General features: G+C 51.1%; 1 protein-coding gene across 1 annotated transcript in view; it reads right to left on the reverse strand.

The window, feature by feature from the left end:
• Window positions 1–18409, reverse strand: part of NCOR2 (nuclear receptor corepressor 2) — a 332048-nt gene that overhangs the window by 192606 nt on the left and 121033 nt on the right. The window contains exons 9-12 of the mRNA XM_015419296.1: window positions 11382–11554; window positions 6089–6179; window positions 4217–4395; window positions 2798–2852 (exon numbers count right to left, since the gene is read on the reverse strand). Coding sequence (XP_015274782.1) covers window positions 2798–2852; window positions 4217–4395; window positions 6089–6179; window positions 11382–11554 — 498 coding nt within the window. The remainder of the gene's footprint in view (window positions 1–2797; window positions 2853–4216; window positions 4396–6088; window positions 6180–11381; window positions 11555–18409) is intronic.

Here is an 18409-nt window from a genome sequence, read left to right on the forward strand (position 1 = left end):
GTGTGAGCTGGCAGTTACCTCCTCTGCCACAGGGTACGGGACAACAACAGGAAGCCAGACTGGAAAGGCAGCCTCAGTCTGAGAACACGGTGATACAGAAGCAGGGGTTGACCCAGTTTTTGGGAAGAGGTCAGAGGCACACGTGCCTTGACCTGGATGACCCAGCCTAGCCCGGTCTCGTCAGATCTTAGAGGCTAAGCAGGGTTCTAAAGAACTGTGAGCTAGCTCACACTAATTCAGCTGAGAGAGAACACTGGAGACCACCAGGGAAGCCCAGGGTTGCTACGCAGAGACAGGCGATGGCAAACCACCTCTGAACGCCGCTTGCCTTGAAAACCCTACGGCGTTGCCGTTAAGTCGGCTGCGATGTGATGCACTTTCCACCAAAGGCGAACGTATTTTGGAAAAGGCTCTAGCAGCCGGCAAGTAGACCCCTGTGCCACAATGGAGACATGTGGGAATGATGTCAGTGACCAGGAAAGTGATCATGCCTGGCCAGTGGTGCAAAAATATTTGGGGGTTAGGGAGGAAGACCGGGGGGGGATGGCTAGTCTGTCTCTTCTTTCACCCTCAGGTCCCCAAAATTAGAAATAAGCAAGGCTCGGAGCAAGGAGCTGCGGTGGCTCAAGTGGTTAAGACGCTGAACTGCAGGCTATGGAAGGTTGGTAGTTCAGCAGTTTGAGACCCGAGTGTGCCGCATGATGGAATGAGCTCCCATCTCTAGTTCTAGCTCCTGCCAACCTAGCTGTTCGAAAGCAAGAAATTGCAAGTAGATAAATAGGTACCACTTCGGTGGGAAGGGAACAGCGTTCCGTGCGCCTTGGTGTTTAGTCATGCTGGCCACATGACCACGGAAACGTCTTCGGACAGCGCTGGCTCTTCGGCTTTGAAACAGAGATGAGCACCGCAACCCTAGAGTCGGACTCGACTGGCTTTCGAGCAAGGGAGACCTTTACCTTTTTAAGGCTCGGAGCAGTCTTGTTCCCCAGTCAGACAGGCTGGGATTTAACAAGGAGGACCATCTTTCTCTCTCTCTGAATCTGGGAACCCATCACATGCCTCTCGTCAACCGCTTCTTGCTCTCCTGCCCCGAGGACTGTATGTCCCTCGTCATTCAGAATACAATCTCTTCTCGACAGAGCATCGATTTAGTGGAATGGCCTGCCTGAGAACATTCAGGTGGGAAGCTTTTGGGAGGGGGAGGTAATTTATTCTTTTGGCTGCTCTTGAGGATTAAAAAAAATAGATGAAGGTTTTATGCAAGCTTTTTTTTAACAGATAATTTTTATTCTTTTTTCATAAACAGCAAAGATTTACAAGGTAAGCTGACTTTTTAACCGATACCTTTCAAGTGTTCTGATTGTATTAAAAGGCCTTACGCACGTTCTGCAAGCCACCCTGGGCCATTCAAGGGAAAGGCGGGAGGACAAAATCATTGAAGAGCTAACTCACTAAAGGCAGCTGGGGAGGGGCCACGCAGCTTGAAACTAGGTAGACATAACGGCGGCAGGAGCTATCCACACCCTGACCACAGGGCAACAACAAAGCTTTGGCCTGATCCAGCACAACTCAGTGTGGTATAGAGGTTAAAGTGTCGGACTAGTATCTGCGAGACCCAGGTTCAAATGCCCAAGCTGCCATGGCAGTTTGCCGGGTAACCTCGGGGCAGTCACACACACTCAGCCTAACCTACCTCTCAGGATTGTTGTGAGGATAAAAAGGAAGAGAGGAGAGTGATGCACGCTGCTTTTGGTCCCCCCCCCCCCCCGGGGGGAAAAGGGGGAGGGGGAAAAAGCAAAACTCTTACATCCATTAAGAATTTGAGTTTGCCACCAACGCTCCCTCTAAGCTGTGGAGTCTTGTGAGCAAAAATCCTACTTTGTGAGCGACTGGCATTAGAGTTGTGAGTGAGCGATTTGGCTCCTGCATAAATCAGTTTGCTCTGGAGCCCTCCTTCCTGAGCTAAGACAAAAATCTGTGAGCCGGAGGCTAAAAAGCTGTGAGCTAGCTCACACTAACTCGGCTTAGAGGGAACGTTGTAATCGCCACCTTTAAGGAGGGAAGACTTCCCTTCAGATGGCTGTGAAAGGACCCCGACCTAACCAGTTGTTAGATGATCTCCCCCCCCCCAACACTGCACAAGCCCCCTTCCCACTATATATGTTTCCCCAGGCAATCGACTAATTCAGAATCAACAACATCAGAGATTTCTTTTTAGGAAATGCCTCAAGGAGAAGGAAAACTCATTGAAATGTGGCAAGAGCTGCCCTCCGTTTTAATGGAACAAGCTTTCTTTGGGAAAAGCCAGAAGAGGAATGCTGTTCCAGCACCGCACCGGAACTAGTCTGCATACGACAAAACCCTGGCTCAACTAACTGTGGTCTTGGCCTCCGGCTCACCCCTGCACATACATTAGCCCTTTTAGAGATTTTCTTGACTACCAGCCATGACAGACCTTGAGCAAAGGGATTTCCAGGCAGTGGTTAGCTGCACCCTCGGTTCCCCGAGCTATCGCCTTGTTCCTCAAAACCACAAAGCTTCCCAGGCACTTGTACCGGCTCTCTGCTTTTTGCGCCACCCTTTCCCTGGCGCCAGGGTACACCTTTCCCTTGTTTGCCCTCTAACAGCGACAAAGATGTACATATTTTGCCACAGTAAGCTAGACTGGCCTTGTCAGCTTAGGCCTTGTCAGGCGGGAGAAGTCACTGAGACTCACTGGACGGGTCTTGCGTTCAAGGTATTCTTCACTATATGACAAACGCATCAACAGAAAGAAAGAAAGGAGGGGGTGACTTACTTTCCTGTCTAGGAAGGAGGCGATGACACCAAAGTTCTTTGGATGCTGCATAAACCTAGAAGAGAGAACCAGGAGAGACTCAGGAACAAGCTTGCGAGGGCATTGGCCATTCCTGGTGCTGGTCATGTTCGGAGGAGTGGGCCTTGGCAAAGCAAAGCAAGAGCAAAAATACGCAGCAATGCAGCATCTCTGACGTGCCACCGTATTTACTCAAAAGGCAGATGACCCTGAATGTAAGACACCCTCCCCTCCCCCAAAATGCTACACACACACACACACACACACAAACACACACGCTCAAAATTACTGGAAATAACTCTTAACTTGAACGCCATCGTAAGACAACCCCCTTTTTTTGATGGCGTACCTGGAAAACCACCTAGCCTTGCATTTGAATGCGGCAGTATTTGCTCAGTATGTGCTCCACCTAGGAAGCATCCAGGGCAGATCAGATATTTGCTAATTCGGAAGCTCCTTTATTTTTCCCCACTGAAAAGAGGGAGAAGGGGACTGGAACATCTAGCAGCTTCCCTGCCCTACCGATCACCACCAAAACTACCTCGTCTGAGAGCAGCCCCAAGCATTAAAACAGAGAAAGGGAGTACCACATGCCCCGGCTCTGAGCTTGGGGCACAATCAGTGGGACAAAAATGAGAAAGACACGCGGCACTGAAACGGGACACACATGACATCCACAACCCAGAGTAACTAAAACTGTGCAAAACTGTTGGGAGTTTATGGCAGAAAACGGATACGGTCATTGCACTGTTATATTTAAGACTGGCTTTATAAATGGACTATCCCTTGTCAGTGTCTGAGGATTTATGCAGCCTCGACGATAATAAATGATTTGACAACGGGCCTGGTGTGGCCACTGACCAGAGCTCTCAACTCCAGATTGGGAAGTTCCTGGAGATCTGGGGGTGGAGTGTAGGGGGAGCATGGGTCTCAGAAGAAGACGGAGAAGAAGGAGGAGGAGGAGGAGGAGGTGATTGGATTTATACCCCGCCCTTCACTACCCAAAGATGTCTCAGAGTGACTTACGAACTCCTTTCCCTTCCCTTCCCCTCCACACAACATAACACCCTCTGAAACGGGTGGGGCTGAGAGAGCTCTGACAGAAACTGCTCTTTTTCAAGGACAGCTCTTCTCAGAACTAAGGCATGCCCAAGGTCATCCAGCCAGGTGCAAGTGGAGGAGTGGGGAATCAAACCCAGTTCTCCCGGATTAGAGTTCGCGCACTTAACCTCTACACCAAACTGGCTCAGTGAGGTATGCCATAGAGCCCCCCACCCTTCCAGAGGAGCCATTTTCTCCAGGGGAAGAGATCTGTCTCGTATGGAAATCAGCTGTAATTCCGGGAGATTCCCAGGCCCCCACCTGGAGGATGGCAACCCTCTACCCCTGAGCCAGACTCACTTTTCCCGGAAGGTCTCCTTCTCCTGCTCGCTCCACATGTTCATAACTTGCCGGTCCTTGTAGACCTTCATGGGGTCGTCCATGAGGCCGTTCATGTTGATGAACTTGATGCGCTGCTGGTCAGCGTCGTACAGCATGGGCGGGATGACGGCGAGCTGGCGCATCTGCTTCTCCAGATTCTTGAGGAGAAAGCAAAAGTTAAGAGGTTGCGCGAGAGCGCCTGAGGGACGCCGCTGCAGAGATCGGAGGCTGCAGACGTCGCAGCGGGAAGGAGCGGCTGCAGGGCCGGGGAGGACCCAGCCAGGCTTGCTGAGAAACTTAAATTGATGCACTAAATTAAATGCCGGAAGAAGCCGCCGGCGGCGGCAGGGAAGCTCCAATTTGTCTCCCCGTTTGAAACGCAAAGGTTTCGACATTAACTGAAATGTACTGTCAGGATTTCCACTCTAGGGTCTTGGCTGACTCCTAATTTTGTAACATATTTTGAACTGAGTGAGAACAAGGAAGAAGCTACAGTGCTGGCTCTGCCTGCTGGTTTGCCCACAACGTGAGCCGTGACCCTGGCGGAGGCCTGCTTAAGCATCTCCTCTGCGACACGAACAGCAACAGAGGCCTTGGCAGGATCTCCCTCTTCTACATCTCAGCTGATCTCTCCTGTCTGACCGAGTCTCAGCTTCTGGCCCAGGAGAAAACACCTGAGGAGCGGGGTGACAAAAGGGCACGGCCAGAGCCTCTGTTGCAGGGGAGTGCAGAGACGTGCCCTTTGCCTTTCTTTATCCTGCAGGAGAGAAAGGGGCAAAGGCGTATTAAGGAAAAGGGATCCAGAGACTGTTATGAGGGGACAACCAGGTCAGACAGAGATGGTAGCTGCCTATCCCGTCTCCAGAGCCTCAGTTCATAACCAAAGGATTCATAAGCACTTTATTTATCTAATTAATCTGTACCCTGCACCTTTCTCCCCAACGGGGACCCAAAGTGGCTTACAACACTCTTCTCTCCTCCCTCTTATCCTCAAAAACCACCCTGTAAGGCAGAGAGTGCGTGACTGGCCCAAGGTCACCCAGCAAGCTTTCGTGGCAGAGCGGGGATTCGAACCTGGGTTTCCCAGATCCTAGTCAGACATTCTAATCACAACAACCACTATATAGCATTTGTTACGAGATCTGACAAATTCCCAGAAGGCAGGACTGCCAGTGACTGTAAGCCACGATGGATAGATGGAACCTTCATGTTCAAAGGCAGTATACTTTTGAATGTCGTGAACTGGGGCCCAAAACCAGGGGCATATTGTTGCCACTGGGCCCTGCTGGTGAGGGTCTCCGTTTCATCAAAGCTGGCTGCTGGAGGAAACAGGATGCTGAACAACACGGGCTTTGGGTCCAGTCCAGACGGGGGAAGGCACAAGCTCACGACACTGTGGCTCCGTCACTTTTTTGTGTTCTGATAAAACCAAGTCGGGCTTCACGGCTATGCCTGACGGTCTGAAGAAGGGGGATGTGACTCACCCAGGATTCCAGAGACTCCCATGTCCACATGACACTGGCAATGCTCATCCCCCAGAGCAGCCAACCAAGTGATGTTTGCAAACAGGACCCAGAAGGGCAAACGAGGTGAGAGATAGAGAAACGCCTCCCCACGCCCCCGCTCAGGGTCCCATCGAGCCCCGTCAAAGCATCGCCTTCCACGGCACAAGACGGCGGCGCGTTGGCTAAACGCCGCTCGGTCTGAAGCTAATGGAGTTTGGCAGCGGCGTCGACAGCAAGTCCCAGCGCCAGGGTCTGTTGTGGCTGCCCCAGTTTCCCCCAGAGAGGAGAAAGGAACAGAGAAGGCGAGAATGCACGAGAGGAAGGGAAAGCGGCGACCCAGCCTCACCTCTTGTTCCGAGAGCCCATCGATAATCTCCGAGACTTCGTGTTCGCTGCGCGCTGCAGACATGGAGAGGCTGCTGCCCCTCTGTCCTACCCTGCTGGGAAACGGCAGAGAAAGCGCTGAAAAATTTATGCTCCGTTTTGCACTTGCTGAAAGCCCTGTCACAATAGAGCATGAAAGCAACCCAGAGGCCCAGAAGATGGCACAAGCCCTGAAGGAGACCCTTACGGAGGCCTTCCATATTATGAAGAGAAAAGGCCAGATCCATTGGAATAGCCCATCGGAGGAAATGTCACAGGAATCGGAACTTGATGAGGGCTGATTTCAACTCACTAAGGACTCAATGAAAGTAGAAAGGGCCCTGGGAACAGATGTAGATGAATAAGTAGCACTTCGGTTTGCGGTGGCTCAAGTGGTTAAGACGCTGAACTGCAGACCAGAAGGTCGGTAAATCAGCAGTTCAAGACCCAAGTGCCACATGACAGAGTGAGCTCCCGTCTCTGGCCCCAACTCCTGCCAACCTAGCAGTTCGAAAGCAAGACATTGCAAATACATAACATAAGAGAAGCCAATACTGGATCAGGCCAATGGTCCATCTAGATAAACAGGTACCGTTTCAGTGGGAAGGTAACAGCGTTCCGTGTGCCTTGGCGTCTAGTCATGCCGGCCACATGACCACGGTAACGTCTTTGGACAGCGCTGGCTCTTCAGCTTGGAAACAGAGATGAGCATCAAATCCCCAGTGTTGGATGCGACTGGCTTTCGAGCAAGGGAAACCTTTACCCTTTACCTCTACTGGTTGGGATGAGAGGTTGCCTAGCATTTGATTGACCTAACTCTCAAAACAAAAAAAGAGTAATTTAAAATTCTCTAAATGTATTTTTAAATAATTAGGATATTGAAAGTTGTTTTAAGAATGTGTGGGAGAGGATGCTCCTTTTTAAAATTTTATTTTTCCTTTCCTCTCATCTCTCAATCTCATTTTGGCCTCTTCTATTTCGGTTTATATTTTGAAGCTAACATAATTGCTTCCTTCTGCCTGCTGAAATTCATCTATGCAGTTTTGATGATAACATCCTCTAAGATTAGTCGTTAAGGTCTGCTGTTGTTGCGCATTAGCAACCCAGAATAGTTGCCAGAGAGTGAATTTGATTTGATGACTATTGCTAGCCATTTTCAGGCTGAAAAGTTATATGGGTTTCCTTTTTTAGATTTAACAGCCTGTAATCGGATATTAAGGTTCTAATGTGTTACTTATGACAAAATGTAAAGACATAGTTAATTTTATATGGGCAGCAAAAAAGCCAAGGCCTGTATATTCAGCCCATTGGAGGAGCGTGAGCAGTGCCTAGAGGCCCCACTCTGTGGCTGCATCCTTTGTCGGAAGAGCACTGCCGGACAGCTTGGGCTGAACATGGAATCTGATTGGTTCATGTTGGGGTTTAGTTGTTTCGAAGCTGGAATTAGCCCTTCCATGGTTCCGCGTTCTTTATGATCCTCATTTTGTCGGTTTATACAGTGGTCTTAATGTAGAGAAATGTGTGCTGGGTTGTATAAAGTGATCATTTTGTATTTTTGTTGTTTCCATTTTTTTTTAAAAAATGGGGGGGGATTTTTAATTTAAAAAATATGCTCCATTTTGCACTTGGCAACCCAATGGCCAATGATGACCGCCACCACTTGCGTGCAACGGGGAGCGAGTGTCACACAGAAAGGGAGAGAGTTTAGACCACCAGGGAGCGACTTTGGGGACGGATGTTGTCACGGATGGTGGCAAGGAGAGCAGCGGACTTCCAGAAGTGGCCAAAACCCACATGGATGCCACAGGAAGAGGAGGAGTTGGATTTATACTCTGCCCTTCACATGGATGCCAGAGGAGGAGGAGGAGGAGGAGGAGAGGAAGAAGAGGAGGAAAAAGAGGAAGAAGAAAAAGAATTGGATTTACACCTCGCTCTTCACTCGGAGTCTCAGAGCGGCTTACAAACTCCCTTCCCCTCCCCACAACAGACACCCTGTGAAGTAGGTGAGGCTGAGAGAGCTCTTCTGAGAACAGCTCTGAGAACTGTGACTGATCCAAGGTCACCCAGCTGGCTGCATGTGTAGGAGTGGGGGGATCGAACTTCTTTCTCCCAGTTTAGAGTCCACGCTCTTAACCACGACACCAAACTGGCTATGATATCAAGCTATCCCTAGAGACCACTTGGACATAGATGTGATCAATGCTCCGTCTAAGCTGTGGAGTCTTGTGAGCAAACATTCTACTTTGTGAGCTACTGGCATTAAAGTTGTGAGCGAGCTATTCGGCTACTGCATAAATTACTTTGCTCTGGAGCCCTCCTTCCTGAGCTGAGACAAAAATGTGCGAGCCGGAGGCTAAAAAACTGTGAGCCAGCTCACACTAACTCAGCTTAGAAGGAACCCTGGATGGTGATGCCATGATCCTCCTAGATGGGATGAGAAGTTTGTTGTGTGATCCCGGGTGTTAACGGTGTGTCAGGTTCCAGCTTTTGGGACTCATGCCAGCGGGTGATGAGGCGGGTGTGTTAAATCTGCAAGGCTGTAACTGACCAGGTCTTTCGTACAGATGTTCCACACCAAGAACGGTCCGACTAGAACCCTCCAAAGCAAGGTGCTTTCAGGGGAATGAAGCCAGGCTCAGTGGATGCAACGGGGAGCGAGTGTCACACAGAAAGGGAGAGAGTTTAGACCACCAGGGAGCGACTTTGGGGACGGATGTTGTCACGGATGGTGGCAAGGAGAGCAGCGGACTTCCAGAAGTGGCCAAAACCCACATGGATGCCACAGGAAGAGGAGGAGTTGGATTTATACTCTGCCCTTCACATGGATGCCAGAGGAGGAGGAGGAGGAGGAGGAGAGGAAGAAGAGGAGGAAAAAGAGGAAGAAGAAAAAGAATTGGATTTACACCTCGCTCTTCACTCGGAGTCTCAGAGCGGCTTACAAACTCCCTTCCCCTCCCCACAACAGACACCCTGTGAAGTAGGTGGGGCTGAGAGAGCTCTTCTGAGAACAGCTCTGAGAACTGTGACTGATCCAAGGTCACCCAGCTGGCTGCATGTGTAGGAGTGGGGGGATCGAACTTCTTTCTCCCAGTTTAGAGTCCACGCTCTTAACCACGACACCAAACTGGCTATGATATCAAGCTATCCCTAGAGACCACGGACATAGATGTGACCAATGCTCCCTCTAAGCTGGGGAGTCTTGTGAGCAAACATTCTACTTTGTGAGCTCCTGGCATTAAAGTTGTGAGCGAGCAATTCGGCTACTGCATAAATCACTTTGCTCTGGAGCCCTCCTTCCTGAGCTGAGACAAAAAGGTGCGAGCCGGAGGCTAAAATCTGTGAGCCAGCTCACACTAACTCAGCTTAGAAGGAACCCTGGATGTGATGCCATGATCCTCCTAGATGGGATGAGAAGTTTGTTGTGTGATCCCGGGTGTTAACGGTGTGTCAGGTTCCAGCTTTTGGGACTCATGCCAGCGGGTGATGAGGCGGGTGTGTTAAATCTGCAAGGCTGTAACTGACCAGGTCTTTCGTACAGATGTTCCACACCAAGAACGGTCCGACTAGAACCCTCCAAAGCAAGGTGCTTTCAGGGGAATGAAGCCAGGCTCAGTGGACAAGGGAGGGAGGGAGGGAGGGAAGAAATATCCCCTCTACCCACTTCTCCTCCCCCACAAGATGCAGCGAGGGCAAGACATGTGCCTCCTTGTCATTCCTCCTCCTACCCTGGCAAGCCTCTGCATGTGCTCAGACGAACCGATGCCGCAGGAAGGAAAGGAAGTGGCGGCAGTGCTTTCGTGTGATCGGCGTAACCGGAAGCAGTGACTGAGATATCCCTGTCCTCAGCCTCCCCCTCCCAAAACCCATCAGGACCCCTTGAATGAACAGAACAGTAAGGAGGCAGAGAAAGCAGAGTCCGGGTCGGAAGGTTTCTGCAGATTGCCTGTTGGCCACTCCTGGTCGAGACAGCCTTTTGGTTTTTCCTGGCACTACGGATCTACGGACAGGCAGGAACAGGGGCTGCTATTGTTTGGCAAGGGGCTCGGGCTCAGTGGAAGAGCCCCTGCTCTGCATGCAGAAGGTCCCAGGTTCAATCCCCGGCATCTCCAGGTAAAGGATCCAGCAGTCGGTGAGGCTGACAGACCTCCGCGTGAGACTCTGGAGAGCTGCTAACAGTCTGAGTAGATAGTACTGGCCTTGACGGATTAATGGTCTGATTCAGCATAAGGCAGTTTCATGTGTGTATAAAAGGCTGGGAAGAGGACTTTCTACTCCAGATAGGCTGAGCCTTTTCAGGCGCTGGTGCAGTCCTAAACACTGACATGCCAGTCTGTTTTGCCTGGCACGCCAGGCCCGTTTGCCCCACGTGGGACTGAGAGGAGCCCTTGCAGCGCTGGCAATGACACTTCCTCATCCCCAGTGTCACCTGCCCAATCTGACCCTGGTTCTCTCTGCCTCCTTTTGTTCAGCAGCACAGCAACGTCTTCACAGTGAGAGTGAGACACTAACAAGGGGTTTAAGCACTTGGAACAAAAAAAGCTGCCCACCCCTGCTTGAATATATCCACCAAAACTGCCTTTCCCTGCAGCAGCCAGGGAGACGATGGGGAGGGGCCAAAGCTCCGTGGCAGGGTGCCAGCTCGGCATGCAGAAGGTCCCAGGTTCAATCCCTGGCTCCTCCAGATAGAAGGACCAGGCAATAGGGGATGGGACCTCCGCCTAAGACCCTGGAGAACTGCTGCTGACAGTCTTGAGTAGACAATTCTTACTTTTGGTGGACCAAGGGTCAGATTCAGTAGGAGGCAGTTTCACTGGTGTGACATGAGCCAGACAGTGAGACCTATTCGGAGCCCCGACTTTCTTCCAGAAGGAATTGGCAAAACAAGAGGGTCCTTGAACGCAGTACGAGCCCCCCTTCCCTTCCTGCACCCCCTCCCTCCGCTGCAACAGAAGGAGGAGGAAGAGATTGGATTTATACCCTGACCTTCACTCGGAGTCTCAGAGCGGCTTACAAACTCCTTTCCCTGCCCCTCCCCACAACAGACGCCCTGTGAGGTAGGTGGGGCTGAGAGAGCTCTTTCCAGAACTGTCCTTGAGAGAACAGCTCTGAAATAACTTCTGACTGACCCAAGGTCACACCAGCAGCTACAAGTGGAGGAGTGGGGAATCAAACTCAGTTCTCCCAGATTAGAGTCTGCCGCTCTTAACCACGACACCAAACCAGCTATCTTCAGTGCTGTTCTCCAGCCTCCCCCCCCCAAACATGCCTCCACTAACCTCTGCATGCGCTCCTGCAGTTCCCGCTGCTTCCGGATCTCCGGGAACTGCTTCTCATAGTATTCGCGCACTTTGCTCTCCTTGGCTCGGCGTCGCGGGTTGTTCTCGATACGCTCCACTTTCTTCTCCCAGGCTTCCATCAGCTGGTCATAGCGCTGGCAAAATTTCTGCTCCTGGAGAGGGGAAGAAGAGCGAGGGAAACAAAGGGACAGTCGCTCGACAGACCAAAGAGTGGACAAGAGTCGGAGAGACGAGGCTCTTCAGCCACAGCAAGCCAACACAACCCCAACTAGCCAGGAAGACAATGTGGCCGAGAGGAGCTGTGGGCGAGCTGGTGCTCAATCAATCCCTACACACACAGAGCCTGCAAAACAATCTCTAGTTTAGCATAGGGGCACATGACACATTTCTTGAATAGTATTTCATTTTCATGTTAGAAGAAGAAGAAGAGATTGGGTTCATACCCCGCCCTTCACTACCCAAAAGGAGTCTCAGAGTGGCTTACAAACTCCTTTTTCTTCCCTTCCCCACAACAGACGCCCTGTGAGACGGGTGGGGCTGAGAGAGCTCTGACAGAAACTGCTCTTTTTCAGGAACACCTCTGACAGAACTATGGCTCGCCCAAGGTCATCCAGCAGGTGCAAGTGGAGGAGTGGGGAATCAAACCCGGTTCTCCCAGATTAGAGTCCACACACTTAACCACTACACCAAACTGGCTCTCAGTTTGCACCCTGCCTTTCTCCCCAGTGGGGACTAATGCTCCCTCTAAGCGGTGGAGTCTTGTGAGCAAAAATTCTACTCTGTGAGCAGCTGGCCTTAAAGTTGTGGGCGAGCGATTTGACTACTGCCTAAATTAATCTGCTCTTGAGCTAGCCGGAGGCTAAAAAACTGTGAGCTAGCTCACACCAACTCAGCTTAGAGGGAACACTGGTGCGGACCCAAAGTGGCTCACATCTGTCTCCTCTCCTTCATTTTATCCTCGCAACAGCCCTGTGAGGTAGGTTAGGCTGAGAGAGTGTGACTGGCCCAAGGTCACCCAGCAAGCGCCGAAAGCACAAACAGAGATTCAGACCTGGGCCTTCCAGATACTAGTCCTGGAGACCAGGCCCTATGAGGAAACGGACTTGGGAATGTTGAGTCTGGAGAAGGGGAGGTTGAGGGGGGACCTGATGGTTCTCTGTAAGTATTTGGAAGGGTGCCACTTAGAGGAGGGCGGGGAGCAGCAGAGGGCAGGACTCGCAATCATGGGTTTAAATTATGGGTGGAAAGGTACCGGCTGGATCTTAGGGGGAAAGTAGCTGAACAGTGGAATGGCCTGCCTGGGGGGAGATGGTGTGCTCCCCCCCTCAACGGCGGTCTTTAAGCAGCAGCTGGACAAACCCTTGTCAGGGATGCTCGAGGCGGATCCTGCACTGAGCAGGAGATGGCCTTGCCTGGCCCCTTTCTACTCTGTCATTCTGTGATTCTAATGCTCTTAACCACCCTGGTTCTCAGCGCAGTGGACAGCTAGAAGTTGAGGAATGGTCTATTGGGGGTGGGGTGGAGGAGAGTGAATGGCCATTGCCTCAAAGGGAGGATCCCCCGTGCATGTTCTGCAAGCTGAATGTGGAAACCCCAATCCTGTCTTTTGGTCAAGGGGAGGAGGAGAAAGAGAGAGCGGAATGTGGGTGAAAGGAGTCTTCCTGGCTTTTGCAGAGATAAGGAAGGAGATACGAAACACGAACACAGCCGTTCAAAAGATTAACGGGGTTCTTCGGTGAGAATGCCAGCACAGGGTGAGCACCTACTTTGCCCGCAGAAGATCCCACAGTCAATTTTTTAAAATCCTGTTTGGTTTCTACCCTGCCTTTCTCCCCAATGGAAGCCCAAAACAGCTTACATCGTTCTTCTCTCCTCCATCTTATCCTCACAACAACCCTGCGAGGTAGGTTAGGCTGAGAGCATGTGACTGGCCCAAGGACACCCAGCGGTCTTCTGTGGCATGAGTGGCGATTCGAACCTGAGTAGCCCAACACTCTAACCAGTACACCACACCGGCTCTCTCAATCCCTGGGGCCTCCAGTGAGAGACTCTCGGGGCCAAACTAGATGATACCGGATTCCTGAGTCCACCACTTCAGAAACTGGATTTTTACTTTTCAAACAACCGTGGAGGCCAGATCCTGCTGGAGACCATACTGCGGGGATATGCGTGGTTCCCCTCCCCTCCCCTCCCCACGCTATTTTCAAGATCCAGAACAGCATTTCGAAAAGTAAAAATCTAGGCTCTGAAATGGTGTCGTATTCCCGTGGTGGACTCGCGGACACAGTGTTGTCTACTTTGGCCCTCAGGCAGCTTCTGTTGAGAAAGACCATTCCCTGCCTGAGACTCAAGAGAGGTGGTGGCGTTTCCAACAGTCCACACTGGCACAGAGAGTACTCCATCTTTCAGTGTTATACCACTGAGGATGCCAGTCACAGCTGCTGGCGAAACGTCAGGTGCTACAATGCCAAGACCACGGCCACACAACCCGCAAAATCTACCACAGCTAATGAACTCTGGCCATGAAAGCCTTCGACAACATATCAGTCCACTGTTACACTGTCCTCTGTAGCCACAGGGCATGCTGAGCGGGGTCTTGGCAGTTTACTTAGGTCATGGATGAGGCCCAACGGGGCTTTGCTTGCACCTAGAGTGGGAATTCCAGGAAAAGTTCCCAGAATCCTCTAGAACAAATAGGAGTTTATTTACAGACAATGTGGGGAAAGTTCCCTGAACCTAAACACCCCAAAAAACCGGCACTTAAAAAAACCCCATGCCCAACAAATATCAACAGCCAGGGCCGGCATCGACATACCCGTCCTAGGGATGGGGCAGCAACCAGGGCCTGGGGGTTCTGACCTGTCAACTCTGCCCTGCCCTAGATAGCCCAGGCTAGCCCGATCCCATCTGATCTTGGAAGCTAAGCAGGGTCAGCCCTGGCTATATTTGGAAGGGCAACTTCCAAGGAATACCAGGGGCATGACGCAGAGGCAGGCGATGGCAAGCCACCTCTGAAACATCTCTTGCCTTCAAAAAACAATTATAGGTCGCCACCTAGTGGTACATAACACAAAAAGAGCTAGAACTTCTGGCTGCCAGACAATATTAGGATCTCCTGGCTACACTACACACTCTGCTATACGTGAATTACTTAATTAATTCTCTCAACTCCCCCACTCACTTATTTCCTAGCACTCAGCCGTCTTCCCAGCTACATGAACTGCCCGGCGCAGTGAGCACAGGCAATGGGAAAGCTCTCTAGTGGATAGGGGAAGTACGGTACTTGCGGGCAAATAGGAGGCATACAGGTGGGAGGGAGGGAAGGCAGGCATGTGGGGGCGAGTGGGTGGAAGAAAGGAACCGGCTGTGTCAGCAGCAACAAAGTGCACACAAACCCTCATCTTTTCAGGATAATGCCTTCAGAAACAATGCACAATAAAGTTCCTCAGCCAGAAAAAAGGAGGGAAGCGGGGAATTTTCACGTACACACACGCCAAAAAAAGTTATGACGCAGCCCCAAAGAAGTGTTCCTGGGGGGGGCTGAGCTGATTGTCCTGTGCTCAAGAGGAAAAGCATACATTGAAAATGTTGGCATGATGCACTGGCTGGTTTCCATGCCCTGAGGAAATGGCGAAACGGAGAACACAGTCACTGTAGCAATTTTTCTCCGGAATTGCTCTGGTCCACCATGTACTGCAAGAGCAGCCAACCTCAAACGCTACAGAACTGCACAGAGAACTCTTTAGGGGCCCTTTTCTTTCAAGCCTGGAAACCACTGTCATGTGACATCAACACCTGACTACCGCAGAGTCTGCTACATGGGCCTGCCCTTGAAGACTGTTTACAAGCTAACTTTACTTAAGAGAACTTCTGTGCAGCCTCTCCAGAGACATGCTCAAGTTGGCTTGCAAGCAGAAACAATACCATAAAATCATTAATACGCAACAACATAAATTATTAGCATTGACAGTGAAGGGGGGAGAGTACATGAACAATAATGGCTCCTGTCTCTTCTCTCTGTTGGAGCGAAGAGCAACTGTGGGCTGGGCGACTTCCCTACAGTGGTGGGGGTCTCAGCCCCCCTTACCCAAAGCCACGGCCTCACAATGTCACCAGAGCAGAACAATGCTTTGATGTCTTCTACATGCTCCAAGATCCACATGGTAAGTATTGTGTAGTGGTTAAAGTGCTGGACTAGGGTCTGGGAGACCCGGGTTCAGATTCCCACTCTGCCACACAGAAGCCTGCTGGGGTGACTTTGGGCCAGGCCAAGGGTGGCCAAACTTGCTTAACTTAAAGAGCCACACAGACTAAACGTCAGATGTTTGCAAGCCACAGGACATGAACGAATATTACACACGTTTTTACAGAAAAAGATGCAGATTTGTTTTTTATTAACATTAAATGAGACAGCCAAAAATAAAAGCAAAAGGGGTAAAAACAGGTATTGATAACGATATTTATTTATCCAATGATACTTGTAGGCAGTGCTCCCTCTAAGCCAGTGATGGCAAACCTTTTAGAGACAGAGTGCCCAAACTGCGACCCAAAACCCACTTATTTATCACAAAGTGCCAACACGGCAATTTAACCTGAATACTGAGGTTTTACTTCAGAAAAAACAACTCATACGTTAACTTAAGATGATCCAAACAAAGTAAGGAAAGCGATCCCAAATGCTTTCATTGACTTAAAATTATTTGGCAGAGAATTCCACACTTTAATGATGGTCTGGGCCCGGCTGGGGCGATGGCACGCGTGCCCACAGAGAGGGCTCTGACTGCCACCTCTGGCACCCGTGCCAGAGGTTCGCCACCACTGCTCTAAGCTGTGGAGTCCTGTGAGCAAAAATTCTACTTTGTGAGCTACTGGCATTAAAGTTGTGAGCGAGCGATTTGGCTGCTGCATAAATTAGTTTGCTCTGGAGCCCCATCCTTCCTGAGCTAAGACAAAAATATTTGAGCCGGAGGCTAAAAAACTAAGCTAGCTCACATGAACTCAGCTTAGAGGGAACACTGATTGTAGGCGGGGGGGGGCCTTTAAGAACACATTTGAAGTTGCTTTCTTTCTCTGCTCCCCCCCCCACCTCAAGCCTACCCAGGGAGGGGGAACACTGGCTGGGGGAGGGAAAACCGATCAGGGAAGCATGCCTCCCCTTCGCTTCCCCAGCCACCCTGCCGGGAGCCACACAATATGTGTGAAAGAGCCACATGGGGCTCCTGAGCCGCGGTTTGGCCACCCCTGGTCCGGACAATCTCACAGAGTCTAAGCTACCTCGCAGGACTGTTGTTCTCAGGCTCAAATAAGGGCCAGAGTAGCACTGAGGCCACTCTGAGCTCTCTGGAGGAAGTACAGGGGTTTTAAGTGTACTAGATCCGTCTGCAGCCAAGAACAAAACGCCACTTGGCCCCAGATGTGTCTGATTCTCCGCCAAGGAAGAAGCGCGGGGGGGGGGGGGAGAGAGAGACTGGAGTTGAATGCCTAATTGATCCAGCAGAGGATTCGGCGCTTTTCGCTTCTGTTTGCTCAGCACCTCGGAACGCTGAGCATCCATCTGGCACGGGAAGGCTCCAGCCGACTGGCATCTCTTCTGCTCCGTTAATTAGCTAAGCCCTGAACTTTATCCCTTCGATGGAATTGTTTCCAAATCACTTGCCGTGAGCTCTAGAAGGACCGGAGGGGGAACAATAGCCAAATAGGCCTTTCGCCAAAGAACGCAACGCACCAGCACAATTCTGTGCGTGCCATTAAGCAGAGCGAGAGAATGGGCAGGGTGACCTCGGGCCACACCATACCCAAAGTCAGGCCTAGAGACACTGAAGCTAAAAAAAGGGGGGGGGGGGGCTGGAAACTTTCAGAATCCTGGAAATCACAAGCCTGGAAATCCGGTGGCCAATCCAGAAACTGCACACTGCCTGCCAATCGGAGAGGCCAATGCTGTGTGCCCTTCCATGCCTGAAGAAAGTCCTGAGGCTTAAGAACACCATCCCAGGTAGAAGAGACTGGACTTATACCCCGCCCTTCACTCGGAGTCTCAGCGCGGCTTACAAACTCCTTCCCCTTCCCCTCCCCACAACAGACTCCCTGTGAGGTAGGTGGGGCAGAGAGAGCTCTTTTGAGAATTGCTCTTTCAAGGACAGCTCTGACAGAACTATGGCTTGCCCAAGGTCATCCAGCAGCTGCATGTAGAGGAGTGGGGAATCAAACCCGGTTCTCCCAGATTGGAGTCTGCGCACAACCACTACACCAAAGCCCACTTGGGTGGGCAGACGGTAAAAAGCAACCTCTAAGGATTTCCAATAATGGGTCGGTCCGAACACTTCCCCCTGGATATTTTTGTTCACAGACATGTGAGTACATATGGATGCCCTTTTTTTGCCATCAATTCACAGCTGACTTCTGGCGACCCCCATAAGGGTTATCAAGGTAGGAGACGCTCAGGGGTGGTTTGCCGTTGCCTGCCTCCACAGAACCCACGGACCTCCTTGGTGGTCTCCCATCCAAATACTAACCAGGGCCGACCCTGCTTATCTTCCGAGATCTGACAAGTTTAGCCTAGCCTGGACTATCCAGGACAGGGCACACAATACACGGGATGCAAAAACAAACAAACAAACAAAAACCCCTCTTGCCCACACTTCTAGCTCTGCCCCCTCTCCTTTTAAACCACGCCCATGTTTACCTAAATGCATCTTCGAAGGAAGACCGTTTAACTCAAGCATAGCTTACCAGAGACCAGCAACAAAAAAAACCATAAATCAAGATACACGGCAGGAGAGGAAGGAAAATGGCTGGGTCGGGGTGGGTGGGGGGAATGTGGCGTGCTCCCTCTACCCACCTGCAACCACTCTTAAGAACATAAGAGACTCCAATGTTGGATCAGGCCAAAGGCCCATCCAGTCCAACACTCTGTGTCACACAGTGGCCAGAAATACCAGTGCCATCAGGAGGTCCCCCAGTGGGGCCAGGACATTAGAAGCCCCCCCCCTGTTGACCCCCCCCCCCCA

The sequence above is a fragment of the Gekko japonicus genome, unplaced genomic scaffold (genome assembly GCF_001447785.1).
Source record: "Gekko japonicus isolate JY-2015 unplaced genomic scaffold, Gekko_japonicus_V1.1 scaffold181, whole genome shotgun sequence".
Taxonomy (NCBI): Eukaryota; Metazoa; Chordata; class Lepidosauria; order Squamata; family Gekkonidae; genus Gekko; species Gekko japonicus.